The 27,260-nt window shown below is 41.9% G+C and overlaps 1 protein-coding gene across 8 annotated transcripts; it reads right to left on the reverse strand.

The window, feature by feature from the left end:
- LOC135377706 (solute carrier family 35 member C2-like) lies at positions 1–27,254 on the reverse strand. Of its 8 annotated transcripts, none has more exons than XM_064610311.1 (9): positions 26,716–27,254; positions 24,657–24,871; positions 24,491–24,563; positions 23,262–23,430; positions 18,568–18,651; positions 16,762–16,937; positions 13,771–13,900; positions 7,951–8,033; positions 1–2,762 (listed from the first exon to the last, which is right to left on the reverse strand). In XM_064610311.1, exons 1-9 carry the CDS (start codon positions 26,959–26,961, stop codon positions 2,652–2,654), a joined length of 1,287 nt encoding a protein of 428 aa, XP_064466381.1. In that variant the 5' UTR covers positions 26,962–27,254; the 3' UTR covers positions 1–2,651. The 8 variants fall into 8 exon arrangements, with proteins under 8 accessions (XP_064466381.1, XP_064466382.1, XP_064466383.1 ...); XM_064610312.1 differs by having other exon boundaries at positions 1–2,767; XM_064610313.1 differs by having other exon boundaries at positions 1–2,790.
- Between the last annotated feature and the right edge of the window lie 6 nt (positions 27,255–27,260).

The raw sequence follows: 27,260 nt of genomic DNA on the forward strand, positions 1-27,260 counted from the left end.
TACTCTCTTACTGCACAATTTATTGTTGATGTACATATTCATATATTACACTCTGCACATGTAGAAACTGGTAAAAAATTCTATGGCCCACACACATGCAACAAACTGTAAAACACAAAATTTCAGAAAGCTATGTGTAAAAAAAATAAAAAATTCTTCACTCGCAACTACAGGTATAACCAGCTGAATAGCTCACACATGTGAAATGCTCACACAAATCTAATTGAAACATATACTGTAACAAGATCTTACCAAAGGATACACAAGTGTGCCTATTGAAAATGAAATGGTTGCAGCTATGCAAATGATATAAAGCATACCTCATCTAACAAGACTGCTCATTCAGACATAGAGGTGATGGCAAGTGGGGGCGGTCACTCACTTAGAGCTCAGGCTGTGGTGTCCTTGCCCCCCTCATGCTTAGATATTGAACAAGGTGTCCGGTATTTTCTTATAAGGCATATTTTTATGGGATCTGAATGTTCATTTGAATGAATTTTGGTTACAGCAGTTAAAGCTTTCCTCAGTGAGGAAAAACTCACTTCCCATGATTACCTTCACTGACATGGTCACTGCCCCTCTAGAACAAAATACATTTCAAATCTAAATATGTCTATAGCTGACAATCACATAGAGAAGGACTGGCCATTGCCTATAATTAACACAATGCTGTAAGGTGAAGCTGTTCTAGAGTATCTTTGAGCATTCTGCACTGTGTGTAGCATGTGTCGCTTTACTTCACTTTCTCTCGCTTTTTTCTCTATTTTTTTCAGACTTCAGCTTGTGGCGAGGGACATCAGGTGCCCTGAACGAGTTACATGATTATATCTTGGACAATAGTTACACCAAAGTTGTCCCTCACTGGAATGACTATAAAATAAATTATTTACTACCAAGCACTTACTGGCCCTGGAATGATAAGTATCTCATTGATACACCTTATCTACTATGATCACATGGTCTAGAGCACCTTCTCAATCCATCACTGGTTGTAAAAAATTAAAAGTTGTGTGAATAGAGGACCCTTTCACACTGAGTGCAGCTCACCCTATGTAGTTGGCACTGATCCCAAGAATTTCGTCTTGATGATTATCAAGTTGGCATTTTCACCATGTTTATTGACTTACGAAATCTCATTATGCAGTACCTATTAGTCCCACAACTGTGCATGCATTGGCCAAATTCACGTTAAAGGTCACAGATAGTATCTGCAACTTATATGGCAAAGTGCTCTAGAAGTGCTCCTATGCAGCAAACTTGCACAATGCTTGACTTTCCCAGATGGCAATTTGGTTGAGCCACCAAATGAATTTAAACTGTGTGCTGCTGTAACAGTGTCAGCAGATAATGATTCTGATACAACATGGCACACTATCTTTTGCACACTTGAAAATGAAAACTTGCACAAAAGAAAGCCTAATATAATTGCTTCTGAATTCACTTTTTGCATTGGTGAGATTAGTGCTGTACAACTAGGATAAAACCTTATGAACGAAAGAGAACCTTGGAATGCATATGCTATACCCTTCCACACGGAATTAATGTTAGATGCAAGCATAAAGTAGTTGATGGTGAACCTTTTGCAAAATATAATATGCACTGTGATTTTCTATACAAGAAACTTACAGTTCTCAAAGATATTTATGAACGCTATGAAGCTTGTAAGCACTGGGCTTGTAAATATCTTTCTGGCAGGATGATTCACTCAAATCATACTCATTTTAACTGCATCAGAAGATAGAACATAACACTGGTTCAAGCTTTATAAGTTAGTTTTTAGGAAGCATTTCCAGAATCCGCTGCATCCTAGGTTTTGTGTGGATACCATGCAGAAAAAAAGAAAAAAAAAAAGGTAATCAGGGAACCACACTGTTAAATCCTTCCTGATGAGGATGACGACGCCCACCTCGTGCTCCCCTCATTCTTCTCTAGCCCTTCCATTAAACATTGTCACCTCTGTTCCCTCGTTGTACTGTCTTCTACAAAGTGGTGCCGTGAGTGGTCCTCTCGGACCACACTCAGAAGACCAGTGCAACATCTCTATAAGATTGAGTCTTCACAGCTACAACGGCCAAACGATTCTGCTTCTTCGCGGGGCGGCAAGCTGTTGAATGTTATGTCAACATTCTACTGTCAACAAAGATGATGATGAGTCATTGTCTGTGACACTCGCGTGACAGACATCGCGTTCATTCCAGTTCCTTTTAACGGAATAAACACATCGTCATCCCTCTCTGTCCTGTCTCATCTTCAACACACACTATGCATTTGCATAGCCTATTTCGGTCAGGTATGGGTCAATGATGGTTCAAAATAAGATTCATACAGATAGTACATCATGGCTGCAAGAGATGGGGCTAACAATTCACAAACTTGATGCCTGGTGAGATGTAGCCTTGTATTCTTCAGACTAAAACAAAATGGTTTGAGAGGCTGACCATGTATAGGAAGATAGCAACAATACATCAGAACTGGCTCCAATAAAACATCTATTAAAACTAAGTATACCCCTTAAAACCTATCACTGATCCCTTTATTTGCATCAAAGTTCTGTGCAGTCACATTGTTGCAAAAAAAAAAAAAAAAAAAAAGGAGTCTGCAAGAAGCATGAAGTGACACAAGACCAATGTGGCTTCTCACTATTGTTGGTGTCATCTGGGTATCTGTGTGAACACCACCATCTCTTCCTCCTCTTCATCTTCCTCCCCGATTGTCGTCAAAAGAGCTTGGTTTGACTCCAGACTAGTGGCATGGGCGATGGTCTTCTCTGAAACGGGTCACCGTCCACTGCTGTTTGCAATTATTGACGTATTTGTGGGGCTTTGCTAGACAGTTTATAGGAAACAGTAACAAAGGCACGATTTTTGGGGTGTAAAAAATACTTTGGAACTGCTAAGTAGTAAACCTGGGTGACGGCATTGCCACGTTGAGAAATTTTACCAAATTTTCATCTAAAATATGTCGTGGAGAGAAAAGTTACTCATTACCCAAAGAGGAGCTATTATTTCCTACGTGTTTTGAAATCAGTCCAGCAAGGACAATTGAGGTATCAGTGTAGCTTTCCCTCTTGCCCAGCCTCCTCTACAGTGACCCACCTTCCAGCAGATGAGCTGCAAGGATTGAGGCCATTCAATGAATCAGGTTGGAGATGTAGCTTCATTCAGTAGACGAGAAGATGGGAACGGACGATGCCTGGCCTCTGGAATAAGAGTCCCCACGCTTCTCTTACAAGATGCTACCAGAAGTGTAATTTACAAAGTGGTCTGGTCTCTGTCGACCCTGCACACGTATGCTCCCCACACCAGAGAGTTATCTGGCTATCGTTTCACTTATGCTTACACGCTGGTATAAACCTGCCTGGATGACATGTTTCAAAAGGCAGACAAATGTACATGATGAAATGTGCATCTCAATATATTTAAATATTATTAAGATATATCCAATTAAGGTATTGTTCCATGTACGATGGTAAGGGTAATGAAAAGATGTCAACAGTGGACAGTCAAACAAATTTGCTAACTTCTCCAGGGATTCATAGCTGCATTGTAGTTGGGGTTCCAGGTTTTCAGAGGTATCCAAAAACATCCGAAAAATGTACGCCAGCAAAATTTAAACCAATTCAGATTTATCCGAAAAACACCACATTTGTGCGTTCCAGTAATCGAGAACTCGGCAAAAAAGGGCATGCCATGACGGCTGGCTGACTGGAAATTTTTGAGAAAAGTGAATACAAGAAATTGTCAATAGAAATGAGATCATTGGTACATGCACGAAAAAATCATCAAACAGTTTGGACTATTTGGTTTTTATAGCGTCAACAGACCATGACCAATCACAGCATTTTAGAGATTGCTCTCTGCTTGTAACATGCTGACGATGCTTCCACTGCCCCTCACACACGGCCGCTGGTACGTACTCGATGCGATGCGTGCGGTCAGTTTACTATTTCTTCCGCTGCCAGTCATTTCACTGATGAGCAAGAGTTTCGGGAATCCCTAGAAATGCCTTCGCGGACCCCCATTTCAGAATCGCTGACGTAGAGAAATATCAGGATACAGAGATGTTCACACTGCATGTCATTGTCTGCAAGCTCAGCAGCATAACAGTAAGCGTTCCTGGGAGGCATCTTTTCATTCTTTTACAGTGAACCCTCGTTAATATGACCACCGCTTTTCCCGCAGTCATAAAGCGAATTGTCATATTGACGAGAAACGCACCCACCGCGGACTGGACAGAATGCTACACACAACAAAAGCCTATGGAATTATGATTTATTTTCTGAAAAATCTGTTAACAATGTCTGCTTCGAACAATTTTCAGTAATTAATTTTTCTAAATGTACAATAGCACCATCAATGGCGGACACGTTATCAATGTCCTTTCTTTGCTCAAAGAAACCCATTTACGTGCTCTGGAAACTGTTCAGAATCGTGCTATAAGGATTATGTTTAGATTACCATACTTGTCTTCTGTTGCTTCAATCATGCGCGATCACCAGATACTAGCTATTAAACAAATAATATCTCAACACATATTACATATAACATTTGGCGTTTTGAGTGGACATCTCCTTTCTGTAGCCATGAATTACGATGAACTTCGAGCTGTTCGCCACACGAGAGCAGGGGCTGAAGGTGTCTTTAACTTCCCTATCGTTAAGACTAACTAGAGAAAACCAACTTTTGTGTTTCGAAGTGTAAATGAATGGAATAGCATACCACCAAACATAAAAAGCGTCAAAAATTTTTTTGAATTTAAAAGACTAGCGAAATATTTTTTGCTGTAAAAAATATATCAAGATCAATTTAACCATATATTGCATATGGTAATATTACTGATTTGGGGCACAAAGATGTGCAGCTGTATCTAGTGTGTGCATTGCTATTACATGTGTATTATTCTTGTGTATTGTTTTCATCTTTGCATTGTTTTCATGGCTCTTATCTTTGTATGTCACACGGAAAACGCTTTAACCGGGAAACTTTTCCCTCTGGGTCCTCCATCTGTATGAATTGTACTACTCATTAAGCTTTGTAAAGTTTAAAAAAAAAAAATCATAAGGCTTCGCTTGACCCCTTTGAGTAACGCCGCTCTTCAATCCGGCTGCTAAATCCCTGTTCCGCTTCGTTCCGGCACAGTAGTTCCAGCCATCCTTACGTGACGACAGCAGCACAATGTGACCTGGTCCCGTGGTCACCACCTTTTTAAGCACTTCAATGGTTCAAAAAGCAATACGAGTATAATCCTGAGGTCAACGATTTCAGGGGCCACCCCACACCTTGATGGCCTACTTTAACGCCTGTCACCCTCTGAGCGAGGTACGTGGTAGCCTCTCCCTAGGGCTACCGAGGGGTCATGTGACACGGTCATAGTAATGAGAAGATAGTGCCTGTGTTTGACCCTACTTGACCCTGCAAAAATCTTGGTCATTGTCCAATAGACGGATTGTCATATTAACAAGGGGGATTTACATGCCGACGGAACGGTTCCAGAGAAAAACGGTCATAAAGCGAGTATGTCAGATTAATGGGGGTCGCATTAACGAGGGTTCACTCTATATTGTTTCACAGCTGTAGTTTTTTCCCCGAATTTCGGATATTAACTGAGCACAATAAAAGATGAAAAACTCAGAATTCTCGGAACATCATAAACTCCGAAAAACGTCCTCTGAATACGCCAAAAAATAAACTCAGAGAACCCAGAACCCTAGTTATAATACAAACCAGGAAAAGCAAAAAGCGATAAATAACACTCGTGTCAGGGAGCAAACAATAACAATAATGGCCTGCAAGACATATGCGCAGAATCTGCAGAGACCAGGTGACTTTGTAAGATGTGCTTCTGGTAGCGCCATGTAAGAGAAACGTGGAGACATGTCTTGAAGGCCAAACATCGTTCTTTTCCTGTCATTTGGTCTAGTGAATGCAGCTATGTTTCAGACATGGCGTATTGAGCAGCCTCAAATCTCAGAGCTAGTCTGCCGGGAGGTAGGCCACTGTAGAGGAGGCTGGGCGAGAAGGAAAATTTGATATGAGTGAAGGCACTTGACTTTTTTTTCAGAATTTCCCATTCGAGTGCAATACTGCCGTGGTGAGAAGATAGGGGAACATCTTGTTATAACTGATAAAAACATGTGTGGACAATGCCGTAGTTGGCTGTTTGCTAGCCGTCTTTCCCACAGAAACAGCTGCAACTAAGAAAGCATATTCATGCTCTCCAGTTTATGCAGTAATGTGGCTGCCCTCACAACTAATATTCAAGGAGGAAAATGTACCAGCTTGACTTTAATGACTTTACCAAATGACTTTAAGATTCAACTGCAATCTGCTTCCATGACATGCAGATTATACTGCCATCCTACTTGTTTTGTCACATTCAAATTTCTATTCAGTACAAATGATGCTTACCATAATAGCATTCTGGGGGTCTTTGTAAGAATCTTATTTTTTTCACCTTGTCATCTGGTATTCGGGGTTGTAATGAGTCTATACTATATGTACAGTAGTACTTTTGGTACATGATTTGCAGGCAGTTTCAGGAGGAGTACTTAGTTGCTCTATGGGAGGCCACGAGTAATACCACTGCTTCTCATCTTAAATGTGCCCTGCATTGTGTTTAAGCTTGTAACATGAAAACAAAAAGCTTTTTTCTTTTTTTAGTTTTCTATGTTGTACATATGCATTATTCAGTCTACCTGGCATGCTTGCTACACAATATATATTGCTCAAAGACTCGTAGCTTTGGATACTTGTAATTGGCAGTGCTTCAACATATTTCTGGTGAAGCACAACAAAGATTGAAATGATTTCAAAAATGTGCTTGCAGTTTGCCAATGATATCCAGCTTAACGCTAAGCACACCTATCGCACACGTTTTACCTGTGGTGTTTTGCTGTATAAAGCCTGCCTTAGATTTGTAAAAGGATGTAAAGGCTTGGAGGAGCAAGGAAGTGCCATTTAACATGGCTCCTGTTTCCTTCATCAAGCACTTTATCAGGAACCACCATGCACAATAGTTTTGCTGTGCGGTGTATCGTCACTGTGCCATCAAGTTTACAAAAATGCCTGGAGAAAGCAGTCATCAGCACGACCCGATCTCCTTGGGTGACCTCAGCAGACCTGCATGGCATCAAGCCTGTGTGGGGAGCAGCTGTAAGCCCTTTTATGTCCACTGAAACTTCATCTACTGCTACTACTGTTTTTAGCACTTCGGCTGCTCCAGGCTAGAGTAGTGTGAGTCACGTGTGAGTCACGCCACGAGTCCTGTGACCGGCCCTTCCATCAGGACTGCGAACATCACAAAGTGATAACAACTTCTCCCCTTCACTTCTATGCTCTCTGAAGGAGTGGGAGGTTTCTAGATGGTGTGCAGATCAGAGGCCTCTCTCACAAACTACAGGTAAGCTGCGCTCATCGTTCCCTTGCAAGAGCTCATATTATTTATTACTTGGCATGCAGCAGTCAAAAAAGAAAAAAACTATGGAGGGGCATTTCTCTGCTCCTTTAAGGGGTAGTCATAAACAAAAACCTTCCTACATAACACACACAAAGTTCTGAAGGTTCTACAAAACTGTTACTTGCTCACAAAAAACAGCAAGAAAAAGTAAATAAACATTATAAACAGTAAATAAAATACTCCTAGTTGTCGTGACCTCAATGCAGTGCCAGCAAAATAAAAATATTTAGCTAAGAGACTGACGCAGCTTCTGGAAAGTTGGGCAAATGCTCGCCCACTATTCTATAAGGCCATCTTTTTATTTCATAGTGATGTGGCCATAGCCTTTTGATTCTGTTAGGTTATGGTGATACTTTGCTGAAGAACCATTGCTACTACACTAAGGTCAAAAGGGAAGCTATAAAAGTACAATTAGAAGGAAACTAGTTCTGCAGCTACTAGTTAAGAAAGGCAGATTAGAGTGGAAAATATAGCAGACAAAGGGCACACACATACCTTCCTAAAAGGTGTCAGTAGGACAAAGAGTATGCTGTGGGCAGACATGCATGTGATGCGGCACAGGGAATCGAGACCCAGCGCTAGAAAGACAGGATGTGTGATACAGGGTGTGGGAGACCACACTCAGGAGCATACCCCCATCTGAATGCCTCAAAGCACACAATAAGAATTTTTTTTTACAAGAAGTGATAGTGGAAAGCTAAGCAGCATAGTAGATAAGCATCAGAAAGAAAGAAGCTGCTGTAAGCCTTGGAGACATAGCATTACAAAAGCTTAAGGAAGGCCAAGAAACAACAGCACATAGGACCCAATAGCAGGCTGATATTGATTGAATATTAGGGATTCTACGCAGAACACACAACATTCTGCGTGTTTTCATATTCATCAGTTGTTCGCTTTCGACAAAAATGCAAGAAATAATCATGAATTAGCTCAACTATTTCATTATAAGTAAGGGGCTTTATCTCTGGTCTGATAGTAGCCTGTCTTCAATTGGTTTTCAGGTGCAACCTACCTGAAGCTAATACAACGAGGCCGAATAAAGCAGAAACAAACACAAGAGTGCCTGTATATCAATAATAACAAGGTAAGTTACTAAGAGATTTTCTGTGTTGCACTGCCACTTCAGATCGGTTACACTGGCTATACGTAAATTATTTAGCAATCTGTAAAACACAATAAGACCTTGATCTACAACAGTTCATGTAACCAACATCCTGAAAGTGGGTCCCAAATGATGTCCCCACTTAGCATCATGGTGATAAACATGCAGAAAACATGGATGAGCAGAGGACACCGTCCTCTGCCCGTCCGTGTTTTCTGCACATTTATCACCATGCTACGTAAGAGGGCATACCAGCTCTTCGTCCCCATGTATCTTCTATGGAGCGCAATTTATGCTTTTTCTCGAAAACCGATTGACATATATTAACACTGGCGGTCTCAATGGACAGAGGTAGCCGAGATCGGTCGGTTCTGAAGTCCAGAACTCCAAAGTTCGCTTAATTTTTTTTATGATGGTCTCGTAAAGATGAAAAAAAATATGCATGATTTTCGTGGCCTCTCTTTCAAGACATATTTTTCCATTTCTATTGCGAGCAGGGAAGAACCGTTGGACAGAACAGACTTAAAAATGTTTCAGGAAACGATAGACGGCAAAATGACATAACTACGACTTTCATCTTTCACACAAAAACATAAAAACAAAGGTCCTCTACTCAGCCGCTAAACGCCGTGGGGACCACATCACCACATGTCGCCATCTGCATAGGAAAAGCTGCACTTGGTGGTATCCTTCTGCGGAATGTGCGCACTGGACTAGAGGTGGCTGGTTCCTGTATTTTCTCTCTCTCTCTCCCCTTTACTTTCATGGCCCACTGACTTATGGCATGGCCTTGGAGACCAGTACAAAAGGTTGCTTAGCTGCTCGTAAAGGGATTATCTTCTGAGCCTGCATAGTCGGGGCCCGTGTAATGTAAGGAGAAACCACACTGAAACCAACAACCCTCTTGTTTTTTTCTCTCTCTGCGCACGGTGCGCATAAGGAGAAGTGAGATGACTTTATGAGCTTCACATGAAACGTCAATTTGCCCGATTATGCCGGTTAGAGGTCGCGTGAACTCAGTCAACTGTTTGAACTGTCTCATAAGGCTAATGAGAATCTCTCGTATTTCCAGTTAGTGCAAGCCGGGCTTTACAGCCATTCCAGTAACGTTCAACACGACGGTCCTGTAATGTTCATAATGCTGAAACAATGCTTAGAAATTCTACTGTCCCCTCCCATAATAATAATTCACCATTTTCTTTTCTTTTTGCTAAGTGTGCACGACTCAGTCTGTTTCGAACTTGTGAAGTTTTCGGGAGGACCTTGATATCCCCGGTTGCAAAATCCCTGATCTCGAAATTCACGGGGTGTAGGAAAATGATCCCGCAAAATATGGTGACAAAAAAATGGTCCCTGGTTGTGTGGGCAGAAAAACTGGTCCCGCAAGCGCCTGCGCTACCAAAAATACAGGGGCGTAGCTGCTGATAGCCGATGGAGAACATCACAGCTGACCGAGTGTTATCATTCGCTCTCCCGATTTGTTGAAATTCCATTCAATGAGCAACATAAAATCAATATAATTCGCTGCACCAGTTCGCAAGTGATATCGTTCGCTGGATGCTAGTATTTTTCTACTGTTGGTCAGACACAGGTTTTACAGTTGTCCCCTGCATCTTTTCTGTGTCGATGTTTATGAACAATAAAAGCTGTACTGCTGTAAGCTGTAATACAAAGCTCGATATTTTGTGCCCCTCTTAGCTTGATACCTGTTTTATGATAAATGGCGTTTTGCGGTACGCGCGGCACAGGTAGTGGTGGCAGCCATCTTTGTTTTACTTCGCGTGTTCCATGTAACGAATATCTCCATTTAACGAAGCAAAGTGCCAGCATTTACAAATTCATTATATAGAGGTTCAACTGTATCCCAAAATGTCATTTTTGCACGAATAATAGAGGTATTATCATTTGCGTGTAAGCGAGTGCAGGGAAAAAATACTATTTCGAGCAGTAGATTTTCCAGACTGGCATTGTAAGCGCGGTGTGCAGGCAATGTTTATAGCCTAATATACAGCCGTTAGTACATCGAGTTGAGAGTCTCCGAGATACTGACATCTCCGGTGAGCCTTGATAGCATATGATGTAACTTTTCCGTGGTCATTTCCCCGATTTCTTCACTTAGCGGTCGACTAGTGCTCAGATTCAGTTCCGGCAACCTTCGTTTATAATACCATCTGTATGTGTATTGCCCATATTACCATCCATACTATCTGATCACATTTGTACGCTGGCATATAATATGCAAGTATGCACTAGTACAACAGTACGAAGAGCAACTAAAAATTCCATAATCAGTCAGTACAGACACCAGTGACTTGTGAAAACAATAAAGACAGCATAAATATATAGCAACAAAATAAAAATAACGAATTAGTCATACAGCAATAGGAGATAAGCAAAAAGACGCGAGTGTCCCGAATCGAACTGCGGACCTTCCGTCTGAAAGTCTGCCGCTTTACCCCTCAACAAACAGCGGAGGGGGGCGTGCTGCCTTAAACTCACGACCTCAATCATGCACAATGGGGATTATTTCGGAGTCTGAGGCGAACGGCGTGACAAGGCATGGCAAGCGTGGCGCCGTATAGTGTCTGGAAAATCATGAATCGGAGTTGCTCCTAGACTGGTATGCCCTCTTAACCAACACGCTCTACATCTTCTCCCACTTAGTATCTAAGCAATCTTTACACCACAGGTCAAATCATGCACATGTAGTAAAGCGTGACCACGCACGTGCACCAGTCATAAGAAGTGCTTGAAGTACAAAGTGCTCAAGTACTACTTTAAGTACCTTTCTGAGTATTTGTACATTTCTACGTAATTGCGGACTTTATACCGGGTGTTTCACGAAAAAAACCCAGTTGAATAATTTGGAAACGATGGATGCTATCGGAGAACTTCCTTCCTGCTAAACGTCCTTGAGACATCAGCCAAAAGCTCAGCGATGTCTCAAGGATGTTTAACAAAGAGAAAGCTCTTCGATGGGGTCAGCCATTTCTGAATTATTCAGTGATTTCTGTGAAACACCTGGTACTGTACGTTAGGTACTTTTCTGCAGTACATTGCCATCAAGTACTCGAGTACCCAAATCGTAACGCAAAGACAAAAAATTGGAAAATATCAATGTCCTATTTTTGAGATGAGAAAGGTTAATTTTTAAAAATGCAAGTGCTTTGGTGCCAGGCTTGAAATGTTGAGAAGTCATAAGAGGTAATATTTAAGGTAATCATTTAACATCTAGATGTAAGATGGAATGAAAGTAAACACACATGTGGCACACTGCAATGGGCAGCACGGTGACTTGTATGTATCTTTCGTGTCTATAAGACTGGATGTTATGGCTCATTTTGATTGTTCCAGCAGGAGTCATTATATGCAATAATCGTTGAATTTCACAATTCCTGACTGACTTCTAATTATTACACGAGGAAAGAAAAAAAGCAGAAGGCACACGTGTTTGTTTTACATTTTTACGTAGCTGTAGAAACAAACAACTTTATTGAGAGATGATGAATGGGGAGTTTCATCGCCAGGGGCAATACTCTACCCCATTGCTGGTGGTGATGCGGGGAATTAATAAGTTTTTCAGTGTGCTTTTTGCATTTGTTATGTATGTGACATGTCAGAATGGAGAGGGGGAATGCACGGAAATGTGTATGTTCTGCTGGCACGTCTTATTGTGTATGTGTGAAAGCATGCCTCCTTGGTTCATATTATGCCATAATGTTGCATTAACATCACCACTGATTGCCTGTGCAGGCGTAAATACAAATTAAGCCATCTGGTTCAGGTCATATTCAAGAATAGGCAGCAATCCAAGCCAAAAAAGAGTGCTAAACATGGAGTGGTACAAACACATTTGTGGTACTTAACAGCAGGGTGTCGAACCGAACCCGAACCCGAACCGCAAACCGTACCCGAACCGTTATTTTTGCCGGAACCGAACCCAAACCAGAACCGAATTTTCATGACACTGTTGAACCCGAACCGGAGCAGAACCGTAAAAAATAATAGCGGTAACCGGTTCCCAACAAAACGGTTCGGACATAAAAGAAGTCAGCATAAGAGTTCCTCTCTATCCCCGAACGAAGACGCATTGGTATCATCATCACGCGCCTATATCATGGATTTCTGAAATTTTCACCTAGCAGTCAGACGACGACGTATAGTAAGTATACTTTCAGCGTCTTTTTAACATGTTGAAGCGCAGTTGTCCTTGTGAGTGCCGCGGCTAGCGCCCCGCACGCGTTGCGGCGTCTACTCTTCAGAGACGAGGTGCCACGCCTACGAATGAAACAGGAATTGAGTATGCCAGTTATGTAGGTCTACAGGACGAATATGTGATCAAATAAGCGCCCAAGATTTCCCTTTACATGTGAGCAGTACAAATTAAACAAGTCAGAAACATAAGAAGTAGAGAAGGAGCGTACGCAGAACGGTGCCTGTTTGATTGGTCGTGGTTTGAAAAGTAAATGTGGTTCTGCTTATTGGTAGCGCAGTTATGTCGCGACACATTGCCTTTGTGTTGTGGTTGTGTGAGCTCGGACAGCTCGGCTGGCAGGCTTATTTTCGACATGTTTCAATACGGTTTCAGATCGATTCACGCTGCGAAGGCAGTGTGCCGGCAAGTACTGTCGTCTATGTTACGCTGTCCATCTTATTAGGCTTCCTAGTGTATCTTGCTGGCACTGTGCGTGTGAAAAAAAGAGATTTTGGAAACAGAAAGTAGCAGGACTACATCGCTTCAACAGCGTGGACCCTATTTGCAATAAGTGTTCATCCATTTCTCATTTCTCTCGCTAAAGGGCTACATAACCGCTAGAGACGTCAATGCAGACAACCGCAGTAAGCTATTAGCCACGCATTTCCTGATAAAGTCAGTTTTATGGAACATATAAAACGGAAGCGTTGAACCGGTTCGCGAACCGGTTCGGGACTGCGAACCGGTTTGCGAACCGGGTCGAGTTTTGGCGTGGCCGAACCGGAACTGAACCGGAACGAAATCAAAACAACGCGAACCCGAACCCGAACCGAACCCGTATTTTTTGCGGTTCGACACCCTGCTTAACAGGTACTTTAAAGTACTCTGCCAATTATTTTGTACTTTACTTTGAAGTACCAGTGATGCCACGTATTTAGTAAACTACTTTCAGTACAATTTTAAGGCACTCTGCACAACTCCGATGTGCACAGAGAGATGGTTGATCTGTACAACTCACCGCTGCTGTTGAGGGCTTTGACTAAAATGTGCAAGCCAATACCCAAGAGGCAGATTAGTAGGCCAACAAAATTCATGGTGTTCATCTCATCTCCACTGTAGTTAACAGCAAGGTACAATGTGCAAACTTCCTGCAACAAGAAAATATCATAATGGAAAGAACATAAAGATGAATATGTCCTATCTCTAGAATTTACATCAACAGGATGATTAGCACAAGGTCTTGCTGTAATCAAAAATTACATAGGTCTCCAACAGCATTGCAAGCTGCAATCAAAGTGTGTTTCTGTAATACAAAAGAGAACCAACGATGAACACTTCTTCTTTAATGGACACTAGCTTTCATGTAGCAGACTACATTTCTTCAGGTGTGAAAATTTCTTCAGGTGTGTTTCTTCACACCTGAAGAAATGTAGTCTGTTACATGAAAGCTAGTGTCCATTAAAGAAGAAGTGTTCATCGTTGGTTCTCTTTTGTATTACCTCTACCTGGATGCTGACTGGTTCCCCTCATCTACATTATGTGTTTCCGTAAGCGAGCCGAAATGAACAGAATAAGAAGCATGCGACTAGACAGATAAGAAAGGAATTCTCACTGCACTTACAACTTTGGACTCTCTTTCACGTACAGAAACAAGCTACAATGTAACCAGCAGAAAAGGAGTGTTGCCCTTCACTGTGCTAACTGTGAGCACAGCATATTTCTCAGTCTATTCAAGTCAAAATATGAGCACTTAATATCCTTCCTGATACTATTTTATTGCTAGAAGTATTATACAGTCACCGTCCGATTTTTCGGACTCTGAAGCAGTCCGAAAAAACGAATTTCGCTTCAAAATAAACTTTACTAAGCACTAGTAGGCTGGAAAAGTTTGTCGATGCTTTCCTAACGCACTTCCAGCTCTGCCTGATAACATCAGCTTCTATTTCCCGAAGCGACATTTCGTCACTGTACACTGACAGAGGCACCGCCATCATCAAGTCCGCTTTACCTAACACATGCGTGCTTTAGGTGAAGCTCGCTTTACAGCGCTGTCGCGCGACTCGCAGGCGTTCAGCACGTGCTGGGCCTTTTGAATCGAGCCGTTGGCCAAAAACGAAGATGCAAAAGCGTTACGCCAGACCTCTTCTACTCAGAGGAACAGAAAATTAACAATCATTGGCTATTTTTTTCCTCAATATTTTAGTTGGTTGATTTCTTTTGATACGAATTTCAGACGATACCAATATTTTCCATCACCCCAAGAGAGAAATTCGCTTGTTGGCCAAACAGAGTCTGAAATATCGAGCGACGGGGCTGCACGGCATCTGAAATTTTGGATGTTCTTATCTATGGGACCTGCGGCCGTTCCGCAAACGAGTCCGAAAAATCGGTCGGCGACTGTCCATATAGTGCCCCATGAATTTTGAAGAAAACCACTACATGTAGAAGTCAAGCGTATGTATCAGCTCCAATGTGGCACTCCCACTGAAGGCTACCTTCTGCATGTTGGCAACGGGGGTGAACAAAGAGCTTCCACTCCAAGACATTAATTCACTCTGCATTCTCAGATATAAGTGGATGACTACCTAATCAGGCATCAGAGACCAATGAAGAAAGCCATGATTGTGTCCAGGGAACAGGAAACAGGGCCTCGCTCACAATTTCACAGATGAGGTGTCTAATTCAAGAACACTTCACTTCCTGGACCGTCAACTTCATTTATCTGGAGCTGGGGATGCCGGTTCTTCCATCAGAAATCAAGGAGGTCACTTCTTCCATTCACTAGTTATCACTCCAACACGGTTCAATCATTCCTCTGTTCACAAATTCTGCTCTTATTTCATGTCCTCCAGCACCTCCCTTAAAGTCGCCAGGTCGAGAGCCTCTTCTCATCTCTTGAACTTTGTCAGAGTGATGTGCAACCCCACAAGGCCACCACAAAAACCATTTGCCATTTCCCAAGAACAAGAAAAAAAGGTCTGCAGCAGCATTTCCTTAAGTGCATTTCCTCACCCACAGCATGAACAATGAGAATCACAAATACTACTCAGAGTTATCTGCCAAAATAGCTGCATCACGATCTGTGAAGTTCACCACAAGACCTTAAGTGTTATTTTATCACAAAATGTGATTAGTGCTCCATTTTGTTTTTCTGTGACCAAGAGTACATGGGATAGGCAGGAAAATCGTTGAACCAATGACTCCTACAACACAAGAGTCAGCTAACTGCCAACAACTGTGGTCTGCTGACAAAAGGGCACATCCTTGCACAACAAACACCTTGGGCTGTCATTCAACTTCGCTAAGAAGAAAAGAGGAGGCTGATCCAGACTGTATGAAACAATGTGGATCATAAATGAAAATAACGAGAATTAGCCGAGGCAAGCAACAGACATAGCCGACATAAACATGTACACCTCCAATGCCCAAGAATCAATGAAAATAAATAACTCAGGAAAAAGGTGCTGACACCAGGACTCGAAACTAGACCCTCCAGATTTCTGGTCACGAATGCTGACAATTTGCGCGCCTCGAAACGACAGTTTTCACAATTTTTTTTCCAGCTATTACCAAAGTAGTAGGGAAGACAGTATTTGGCAATGCAATGGGGTAAATCCGACGTGCACTTCGTTTTTGTAAAACAACGTGAGGTTAACTTGGCAAATTTCAGAGATCAATTGAGAAAATTCAATTTCTTGCAAATTAAATTTCATAAAAGTGCTCAGAAGTAACGGCAAAAATCTCCCGCAAGATAAATATCGCTGATCCCATAATGCTCAGACCAGTAATTTTTTTAATACAATGTTTTATCACGTTAGGCAAAACACCCTGTATATGCTTTCTCTACTATAACCAGGAAAGTTTGTTAGACATTATGCAACAGCTAAAAAGATACAGATTTTGCACAGCTTTGCCATTTGAAATGTGTGAGCAGCATTAAGTTTTATTCCCAGGACAGTAAAGAACTCGCGCACCAAAATGCTTAGTGAGCAACTCAACATCTACTGACCTTGACTATGCCAGCGATGGACAAAGTAAGACTGGACGTATATGTGAGAAGTAGGTATTCACTCAGTTCCATAAAAAAAGCCAACAGTGAACCTGTGAGAAGGTATGACACTGTCCGCACCAGTGCTCCGCTCTCTCTGCTACGGAACACCTTCTCTGATGTTGCTATGACTACACCTGAAGTGACACAATTGATAATACACAAATTGAAAAAATACAATGAACACACTATTTTCAATAACCAATGCTCATTCTGTATAGAATGTAAACAGAATATGTAACTTTGCTTCAAAGAAAATACAGCCAGTGGTTTGCTGCACATACAATAATGTTCCCTAAGCTGCTCTAATTGACAAACTCTGTGATGGTTCAGCTACACCATTAATGGACAAAAAGTCAGAGTTGGAGACCTCTTGTGGAAGCACTGAACCCCTCAAACAAGCCTAGTGACACAGTGGAAATATGGCTGCAATGGTGAACCCAGTTCTGCTACAGACTGTTTTCATTTAGCCTCACTATAACAAGCCACATGGTTCGTGCTCTACCCAGTCTGGTTTAAAGATGGTTCCATTTCAAACCTCTTGGTCATCGAAGTGGTTCCGTGTCACTCCATTTTGGTATACAAGTAGTTCCATCTTAAGCCACTGTTTTCTCTGTCTTCTGCCCATTGCTCAGGCACTTTCATTATGGCATTTCTTTTTTGTTTTCGTGTCTCAGTTGCTGCCACAACATAATTTTCTTCCTCTAAAATCTCCCAACAAGAAGATTCTCCTGTAGGGCTTTGGTTTCCTTTTCTAGGCGTTCGAAATATGGGTTTGTTTACACAGTATGTGTGAAAGTTTAGTTTTACTTAATTGCTGTGTTATTACCACATGAAGTTTAACAATTGAGTGTATTTGTAAGTTTCCTGAGGAGCTGTTGTCACTCACAGACACTTATCAGCTTATGGCCACTGCACGAGGCCCGAAATACCTACATCGGGTTTCCTGCACCTTTTGAATGCACATTTTGGTGTTGACAGGAGTAAAAGCCTTTTAGCATAAGCTACACATGTATGTTGCACTACTGTGAAACGAAGTCAAGACAAGCACGTTTCTGCTTGCTTTAACAGCAGTGCAGTTTGTGCTAAAATGCTTTTGTGCTTACTTGGCACACTGATAACCTCCTTAATTATACTTATGTCAGCACACCTTGGAGATTAAGATAGGTTAGAAAGCCCATAAGTTGTTGTAAGGCAGCCTAGGTCAGTGTAAGATTTACAAGCTGAAACATTTCAAAGTTCTGAGGGAGCAATTCTAAGTATGCCAGACCACTGGCGGAGCAGAATAGAAAAATTTTCTGTTACATATGGTCCGTTACGGTGATTTCATAATGTTACAGCAGATCTCATTTATATTCGCTGTGACATAGTGACATCAATTACAAGCCTAGTGTGCAGCAGTAGTCCTTGGCTCTTATTACCTGTTTTATCACATCCGAGAAGTGTTAAAGTACTAGCTATCCTGCCTGCCACCGCCCATGCACCTGTGAATTGATATCAAGTATGTTTCCAAATGATCCCAATGTGCCGGCTGATGCCAACAGCTCCAGTCTCTCTGAACTACACTGTGAAGTTTGGTAAGTGGCCCTGCTTGCAAACATTCTTTTCTGGGGAATGGACACCTCAACAGACGCTATTGTTATAGGGCTGCCATGGCTCTCTGTTCTTCTTAATACCTTCCTAATTTCCTCCCTCATTGTTCATAACTACTATAACAAGACAAATGGAGTTTTAGTTTAGTATTCAGGGGAAAGAAAAACATCTTGCCTTCAAAGCTAATGGCCAGTGGTAGTAGACCCAGTATCATCCATGGCTGGACATGGAAAATCATGTCAATTGGATTTCCAAGGCCTAGTGAGGAAGACACCAAGTTTTAATTTTTTTTAAATTCATATCAATGAATACGCAAACCAGCTGAAAGGCACACTTTCTTTCTCTTGTCACTGGAAATGTCACCCTCATATAATTATTTCCACTAATTAAAACCCAGCAGAGATTATAGGACATAAGAACCGACAGCTATAATAAAATTATACACAACATGCACACTATATTGACTATGTGCTTGTAAGACAAGTCTTTTCCTCCGAAATATGGATACTGAAAAGGGGATCTTCCTGGAAACAAAGAAAGCAATTATCAGAAGAGAGTGCCCAAAATGTATCAGCGATGCTGAGAACACCTCTGGTCAATAAAATCAAGCACACAATCAATCGATAAACTCAATACAGTAAATTATGATTAGCACGTAAACTACTTCAGTTACATGGCTTCTGCTACTCAAACCACATTTTAACTTCGAATACGGAGCATACTTATGCGCAACAACAACTTCATTTTAAGATGATGAATGTACTTCAGAGAGGCATTTGATGATTTTGATCTCATCATAAGGTTCGTCAATGGCGCACAAACAGTTTAGGTTCCACGAGTTGTCCGCTACGCACATTTCATAGAACCGCACCAAGCTACACATCTTGCTACACAGTGCCCTCTGTCATTATATAGCTATAGCCCTCTGTCATCATAGCTCATCGCTATGGTGAATGTCATCTGAGTCTCCTAGTGTACAGCCGAAACAAAATTTGTAGCGTTCACCGCGCAACAAGGGAGTGGAGACCGACACGCCGTGCACGCACGAGGAGTGTTCAAAAAAAGATTGAACTTCTCAAACAGTGAGTCCTCCGGAATACAGAGGGCGCTCGCACACTGTGCACGGCTGCTGGTGTTCCTATGCAACGGACCGCTGTTCGTTTGAATTCCCTGTGACTGTTTGTTGTCGAGTTACAGTTAGTGGACTGCGTGCACCCCGAAGTCCTTCGTCGAGTTTTTGACTGTTTAGGAATGAAAGAGCTTGAAGAGCAGCGTGTGTGTGTGTGAAATTCCGTTTCAAACTTGGCAAGAACTTCACGAAGACGTTTCAGTTGATTCGCCAAGCGTATGGAGAAGACTGCATCCGCAGAACGCAGTGCCACGATTGGTTTAAACGCTTCCAGGAAGGCAGGATGTCAGTCACTGAAGATCCGAGGCCTGGACGACCATCCACTTCAATGGATGACGAAAGTGTACGGAAAATTAATGCAGTGATTCGCGGAAATCGCCGGTTAACGGTGCGAGAGGTCGCTGATGAAGTGGGCGTCAGCATCGGATCGTGTCATCAAGTTTTGTCAGAAGAACTTCAAATGCGACGGGTCCGTGCAAAATTCGTCCCACGCTTGTTAACAGACAACCAAAAGGAGACTCGTGTTGAAATCAGCAAGGAGCTGCTTGCCAATGCGAATGCGGACGAAAGCTGTCTTAAAGGGGCACTAAACAGCTCCACAAATATTTGCCAATTATTATGCTCTATGAAAGAATGTGGCTCACGATATCCAATTATGAAATTCATTTACTTCTAGCGAGCGTCTTTACCAGGAAACAATGCCATTCAAAGAGCATAATCCGCGTAAGTCTCTCCTTCCTACTCAGAGAGCACCTATGTCACACGTCTCGCACGTGTAGCAAAGCTGCATTCCAGTCGCTGGAGATGGGTGGAGATTTCGGACTCCTAGCCAATGACGGGCCTCGTTGACACAAGCAGCAGCGTGCAGGAACATCGCTGCGACCTCGTGGAGCAATACAGCACTGAAAACAGAGTGCGCACATGAAATGGACTATTGTGGGCTTTTGGTACCTTTTGATCTGTCTACCTTGGGATTAACAAGTGTAAATATGTTTAGAGTTAACCTCACTTCCCGATATTACAACAAAATCAATGTATAGGCGTCCCGCATTTTGAATGGTTGATGGTGCGCGACGTCAAATGACATTTGGCTATTGTCGCCAGCGCACCGCAGGGCTGGGGCATGAGTGCGAAAGAGTGCAGTGAATATTCGGTCAGTTTGGAGCCATTATTTACTTTTTTGTGACAAAAATTTTTGCTAAATGTCACTGTAGGAAATGAATCACACTGCATTAGAAAAAAGTACACCTTGCATATCTGTTTATTGCCCTTTTAAATCGATCATAACGGGAGACAAGATGTGGGTCTATGGCTATGATACCGAGACTAAGCTGCAGTCATAGCAGTGGACGGGGAAAGGGTCTCCTCGGCCCAAGAAAGCGCGGATGAGTTGGACGATGGTCAAGGTGACGTTGATTGCTTTCTTTGACTGCAATGGCATTGTTCATCACGAATTCGTACAACTTGGTCAAAGGGTTACCAAGGAGCTTTACAAAGAAGTTTTAGTGCATCTGTGATGCTGTGCACAGGAAGAGGCCATTACTGTGGAAGGAACAAACATGGCTCTTGCATCACGACAATGCGTCGGCACATTCGTCACTCTTGGTCCGTAATTATTTGGCCAAACACAACGTACCAGTCGTACCCCACCCTCCCTATTTGCCTCACTTGGCTCCAGCAGACTTTTTCCTCTTCCCCAAACTGAAGACAACATTGAAAGGACGTCGCTTTCAGACGATACAGGGAATTCAAGAAAATGCGACGAGGGATCTACGCACTATAGCAGAAAGTGTGTTCCACGAAGCGTACCAGCAGTGGGAGAAACGTTGGGAACGGTGCATTGGCAGCACGGGGAGTACTTTGAGGGCGACAGTGTTTAGACTGACGCAGGACAGCAAATAAAAGCTTCAGAGCAAAAGTTTGGTCTTTTTTTTTTAACCCCCCTCGTATGACCGGTGCGCACGTACAGTCATCTCATTAGAGAGGGAGGACGCAGCTGCGATGTTTGTAGACCAGAATCGAACAAACAGGACGTAGAGGAGATGGTGTTCCTCCACACGAGTCCTGACCGGTGATGATAGAATGTCCCAGCGGGCAGATGTTCGTGACCTCACGCTAGGACGGTGCCAGTAGAATTAGCTGGCAGGCGCGTGGCAGCACAGGCCCGTCTTCATCGTCGTCCATTGGCCGCCACAAGAACTTGGAACTTGCCCAAAGTTAATTTGAAAAAGTTAGCTAAAAAAGGAACGAGCTAATCAAGAAGTTACTGGAGTTCAAATCCAACGATTTAAGCTAAAAGTTACCGAAAAAAAGTAACTTAGTTACAGAAACGTGTTACCCCCAACATTGATTAAATGTACTGCGATCTGTAACTACACATTATCATCTTCCCATTTTGTTCTTCTCTCTAGTGTCCGCTTGAAACAAAATTAGCAGCAGAGGAGTGGTTAAGTTCCTCAGACATAACTGTGCCATGTTTTGGTCCTTCAAATGTAGTATATGTGTATAGTATAGTATAGTATATTATATAAGTATACACAGTACTAAATGTACTACAGTAGTAGTAACACACTAAGTCAGGGTTACCCAGGATTAAAGTATGGTATTCCTTCCGCTCCGTAAAAAATACTGCTAACAGAGCAGATGCTGAAAACATTTTTAGTTATGTATGGGGCATTAAAAAATTGTGGCAAACATTTTCAGCTTCCAGATTTGCTTCAATAAATTATGGAAAATTAAAGACCTCTTGTTCCTATACATTATCAACACCCTAATCTGACACTTTCTCGAACAGTTGGGGGGGGAATCTTTGAGGTTTTGTGATTAACCCTAGAAGGCAGATTTACTAGAAGTGGTACAATAAAAATACAAATTATGCTTCAAAATTGCTGTACAGCAGCAAAATAAATACCGTAACAAAGTTTAGGCTGCTACAAAACTACTAAAATTTGCATACACATGAGGCTTCGAAGTGGGTATAGGCCATCGTGAATGTTAAGGCAGCGTTTTTTTAATTTGCACGATTTTTCCACAAAGAACTAGACCAAGTGGCAATTTTTATGGAAAATTTTAGCACATACCATATTTTCCAGTGTATAATGCACCCCTCTAAAAGAAATTAGCATAATTTAAAATATGTCCAATGTATGACGCTAACCACAAGGTGAAAATACCGGTGCTATTGGTGCACAGAAACTGTAAACTTTACATCACAGTTAGTGTTCATAGCAGTCTAAGCCCGTGCATTGAGTGTATTTCTTATTAACATCCATTAGGGACGCAATGTTTATTTGAAGCCGTCCCTGATGCCAAAAGACTGATGTAACAAAGTCAGAGTCTTTGCAGTCTTTGCTTTTCTCGCCGCTGTTTGTCTCACACTCCTTCCCAACAGTGCTAGCCTTATAATATGAGTTCAGGATCACTGACACTTGAAGGTCGTCCCATTTTTGGACCTACTTTGCTACCTGAGGAATGGGTCCTCCAGGAAAAGCTCTGATGTATAACAAGCGCCGGTAGATAACATGTACTGCCTCTTGAATACTTTTTTCAATGTATAATGTGCATGTTATACACTGGAAAATACTGTAACACGTAATTCAATGCATAGCGTAGCTCTCATACTCTTTTTTTTTTATTCGTTTCCCTTCATTACAAACCCAATATTATATCTTGGGCAACCCTGTGCTATATAACGTACTGTAAGTAGATATGCATAAAAATATAGTAGTATGCTACACACCCACTTCCTTGCGTTGCATGACAAGTTGAGCTAGTGTCCAGCGGAGTCCCGCTAGAAATGAAGCACTAAGGACCAATAGGAACCCTTCCATGTTGAACTGGGTCGACTGGTAGGTGAACATAAAGAGTCCAATAGCTATAAGTAGCACTATCACCACCAGGGAACAGCGCTGCAATTAAAGTAGCCAAAACAGGAACACTTAAAAATGGCACATTGGGGGCCTTCCACTTGTAACTACAAAACTTTTCTTAGGCCCGTGTATCAGGACCCTACACTCAAACAGCATCCCCGTTTTCAAAAACACGTAAACACCTGCATAATTTGTCCCCAAGCACAGACCTTGCCCCAATTAGTCTGCTGTTCGATCGATGAAGATGCAACAGCAAGATGATTTAACGTATCAGGTTCAAGTCTTTTGCATGTGAAACCACAGAAATGTCAAAATGCATTTTAGTAATATCCCAATTTTTTTATGAAAAAGGTTAAGGTTTGAGAATGTAAATCGATGCTTGCAATAGGAATCTTAATTAGCTCCCTTTCGTGTTGTAGGCTTCTTTGAGGTGTCACATCCAGCCTCCCACCACAATTTTATCAGGGGACTAATCAGCCAATTCAGCAACCTTATATGACGCGACGTAAACCAACTACTTACGCCCTTTGGCGTAGCAAATTACTAACAGCATATTTCAAATGTTGTGATGTACTTTGTCATGTTCATCATTCTAAAGGGATCAAACACCAGCAGGTGATATGCACTCCTGACCACGGCGTTCTGAATAATTTGTGTGTGTGTGTGTGTGTGTGCAGAAATTGTAAACCCTATTGGTGTGCTCGGTTATCATAGAACAAGAAGTACCACTACTGGAAATGGCTATGTGCCAGTGCATAAAGGCTGAGGATTTCTTCTACTTCGTTCTGGCTAGTTGGTGCATCCTTTGAGACTGTTAGCTGTGGCTTTATCTCCATCTTAAGCCTTTATGAGTTGAGCAGTCTCATTCTACAATAAGTCAACTGGTTTTACTTGTGTTCCAGACCGTTATGCTCTTTTTGGTGTCCCATCCTTAACAGCGGCAAGCTGATCGCACAACAAGTGTCCCACATAAAGAGGCATCGCTGTATTGTATACGTTTGGCCTAGGACTTAAGGAATGTTCCCTGTTCTTTCTATCACAACACAAATGACAGAAATTATCTAAAACAACAACGAAAAGAAAACCGCAGATGACATACCCGTTTCTCAAGCCCAAACACCAAAGAGAATCCTAAAATGAAAATTATGCATGTGGACTTGGTCATTGTGTACCTGCAATCACAAAAGGAAGACACGGATATATGAAGACTGATCTATATGAGCTGCATGTATCTGCGCTGATCTTCTAACTTCATAGCTACTCACAAGGAAATCGTAATAAATTCAAAGCTCCAGTTTGAAAACCCAATGTCCAGTGCACTGGCAACCCCTGTGATTGCCAACTGCTTGACGTACACTGCCCAAGAGAGCAAGATTCTTGGGTGACCAGTCCATAGCTGATGCGCTTGACGGATCAAACCAGACAATATGAACTTCACCACAAGGTGGCAAATCACCACTGTCAGTGGAAATCGAAACTCCTGAAAACAGCCACACAAGACACCTTGTCAATCATATTCTCCCAAAGACATCGTACACTGCAATGCAAAAAAGATAGTGTGGGGGTATATGTGAAGCTTTCTGTCGAACTGTATGACCTGAGATTCAAACCATTCAATAACATTAACAGAAGCCCACCCAGGTGTCAGTAACGCTTCTGGCATAATTTCAAAACCAGTATCTTGAGCAGTGTCCATATACTAATCCGGTAACCAAATATAAGGACTACTATATCATGAGGACCATACCTAATCAAAGGTATAAAAATCAGGATTTATTTTATAGAGAAAACAAAACTAACAAATTGAAGCATAAACAGTATTTTACACTAGAACACTTTCAAATGTCTTGCATAGAATTGATTCTTTGTAAGGTAGTAAAAACTTTTATTGGATAGCACAACAGCCTGTTTGGAAGCTTGCTTTGTAAAGCAGAAATTATGGTGAACTCAATTCCTTTTGCTTTTTTATTTTAATTTTGTTAATGTGTACAAACTGCATTATTTAATTTTTGCCTTTTGGTTATATATTTTTAGATCCCTGTGCTTTCCAAAGAATCAAAATGCATCTACAAAACATACTAGTTTTAGAAAAGTTTCCCCAAATGACTTGTAAAAACTATATGTACACATAACTATGTACAAGGGAAACAAAATGGTGCCTACATCCTAGTGATGCAAAACTATCAAAATTTCGAATACCAATAAATATAGATACCTGAGACATATATATATCGATATCTGTCAAAGTATCGATAAGCATAAATTAAAATATATATATATATACTATATTGATATCTTATTGGTATATTGATAATGGGGAGGGAAATACCGATTTATCAATATTTATTTGATGCATGATGCAGATGTCAGAGAGGTGCAAAATCATTTTTGAAGAATCTCGACCCTGTTATGTACTGATAAGTGGAGGGTGCTTTGGTATCCTCATTCTTTTCACCATAGTGGTCTGCGAATGCCCCCTTATTGCTGTTTTCTGAGTGGGCAGACTTTGTCACATTTCTTTCGCTCATGTGCAGAGATGTACTGTCGTAGCATATGGACAGCTGTTTCGGCCCCACTGGTTCCTCATGGGCAGTGCATAGGCAGACAATGTATCTGCCCAAGTCTCATGCACTGAATTTCAAGTAACAGTGTTGTAGACTAAAGAAAGAGAATGGGGTTTCCGTTAAATTTGATGAATCAGATGTTTCCCCAGTATCCTGGAGCTTTCCTTTTTTTTTCTTTTTTTTCTTCTTCTTATTGTAAAAGCAAGGGTCTTTCAAAGAACTCAAGTGACTCATGAACTGCATTTTGAGCAGACACAGAAGTATAATTCTCTATGCTCCTCCTCCTCCTATTTGGGCAATTGTGTCAAGAATAGTGGCACATCCTAAACCCAGGTCCCGCAACACATAGCAAGGTGATCACTAAAAGGCGCAAATAACGACCGCAGCTTTCCTCTCACGGCTATCACACACATACAAACGACGTGAGCCAAGCAAAACGTGGCCATACAATGCTGACGTGATGTCAAACAGATGTTCCCAGGCAACAATATGTGTTACAAAAATCTCCGTTAATATCAGGGCTTAAGGGAGGAAAGGGATATGAGGAGGGGTTCGAGCAAAATGTGACAATTTTCCCTCGGGTTTTCATGGTACACAGGGAGTACATAGCGTGGAATCTACTTATCTAAATCTATGCTGCACAAATTTTGCTTATGCAGATTAACGATACCATACCAAGAGACGACAGATTCAACAGAAAGTTATTAGCTTTGCGTTACATAATGCCAACCACTGACAATATTAGGTGGAGAACAGTTACCTTAATGAACCACTTCTGGTAGAACGTGATGCCGATTGAAAAACAGTAGTATAGCAAAATCAGTCCGACCGTCCTAAGTGCAACACCGAGGTACTTTACTGTGAATATCCTATATCTTGAAGCTTGAGGAATCTGTAGCCCGTGGTTGCACTTGTGACTGGTCGCGATACTCTGGAGTGGTCTGTATCTGAAGCATCCTAAGCGTTTCACCGAAGCTTGCGTGCTGTATGATGCTGTGATTGGCATAATGTCTCAAATAATTTTCTTCAACCCGTAGCAATCGCGTATGACTGTGAGAAAGCTGGGCACACACAATGTGGCTGCACCTGGGTTTTCGCATGTGGAAGTTGTGGCTTGGAAATGCGCTGCCTTAACTTCACATACAGAAACACACTGACCAAACGAAACCAATGCGCAATTCAGACCAGAGTGGACGCCGACATCGTTTTTTCCGGCGCCAGCGCCACAAGATACAACACGGTGAGACGGTGACTTGCATGGTGACTTGCGTAGGGAGAGAGCGCTGGGAGCGCTGCTTAGTGTCT

The sequence above is a fragment of the Ornithodoros turicata genome, chromosome 1 (genome assembly GCF_037126465.1).
Source record: "Ornithodoros turicata isolate Travis chromosome 1, ASM3712646v1, whole genome shotgun sequence".
NCBI classification, from domain to species: domain Eukaryota; kingdom Metazoa; phylum Arthropoda; class Arachnida; order Ixodida; family Argasidae; genus Ornithodoros; species Ornithodoros turicata.

Coding starts and splice junctions, on each gene's coding strand:
- LOC135377706 (XM_064610311.1), bottom strand. CDS start 26,961: ATGCCAATCACAGCATCATACAGCACGCAAGCTTCGGTGAAACGCTTA. Junction 13,901..16,761: donor CCATCGCTGGCATAGTCAAG/GTCAGTAGATGT, acceptor TTCTTGTTGCAG/GAAGTTTGCACATTGTACCT. Junction 2,763..7,950: donor TACTGACACCTTTTAGGAAG/GTATGTGTGTGC, acceptor GTTTCAGAGAAG/ACCATCGCCCATGCCACTAG.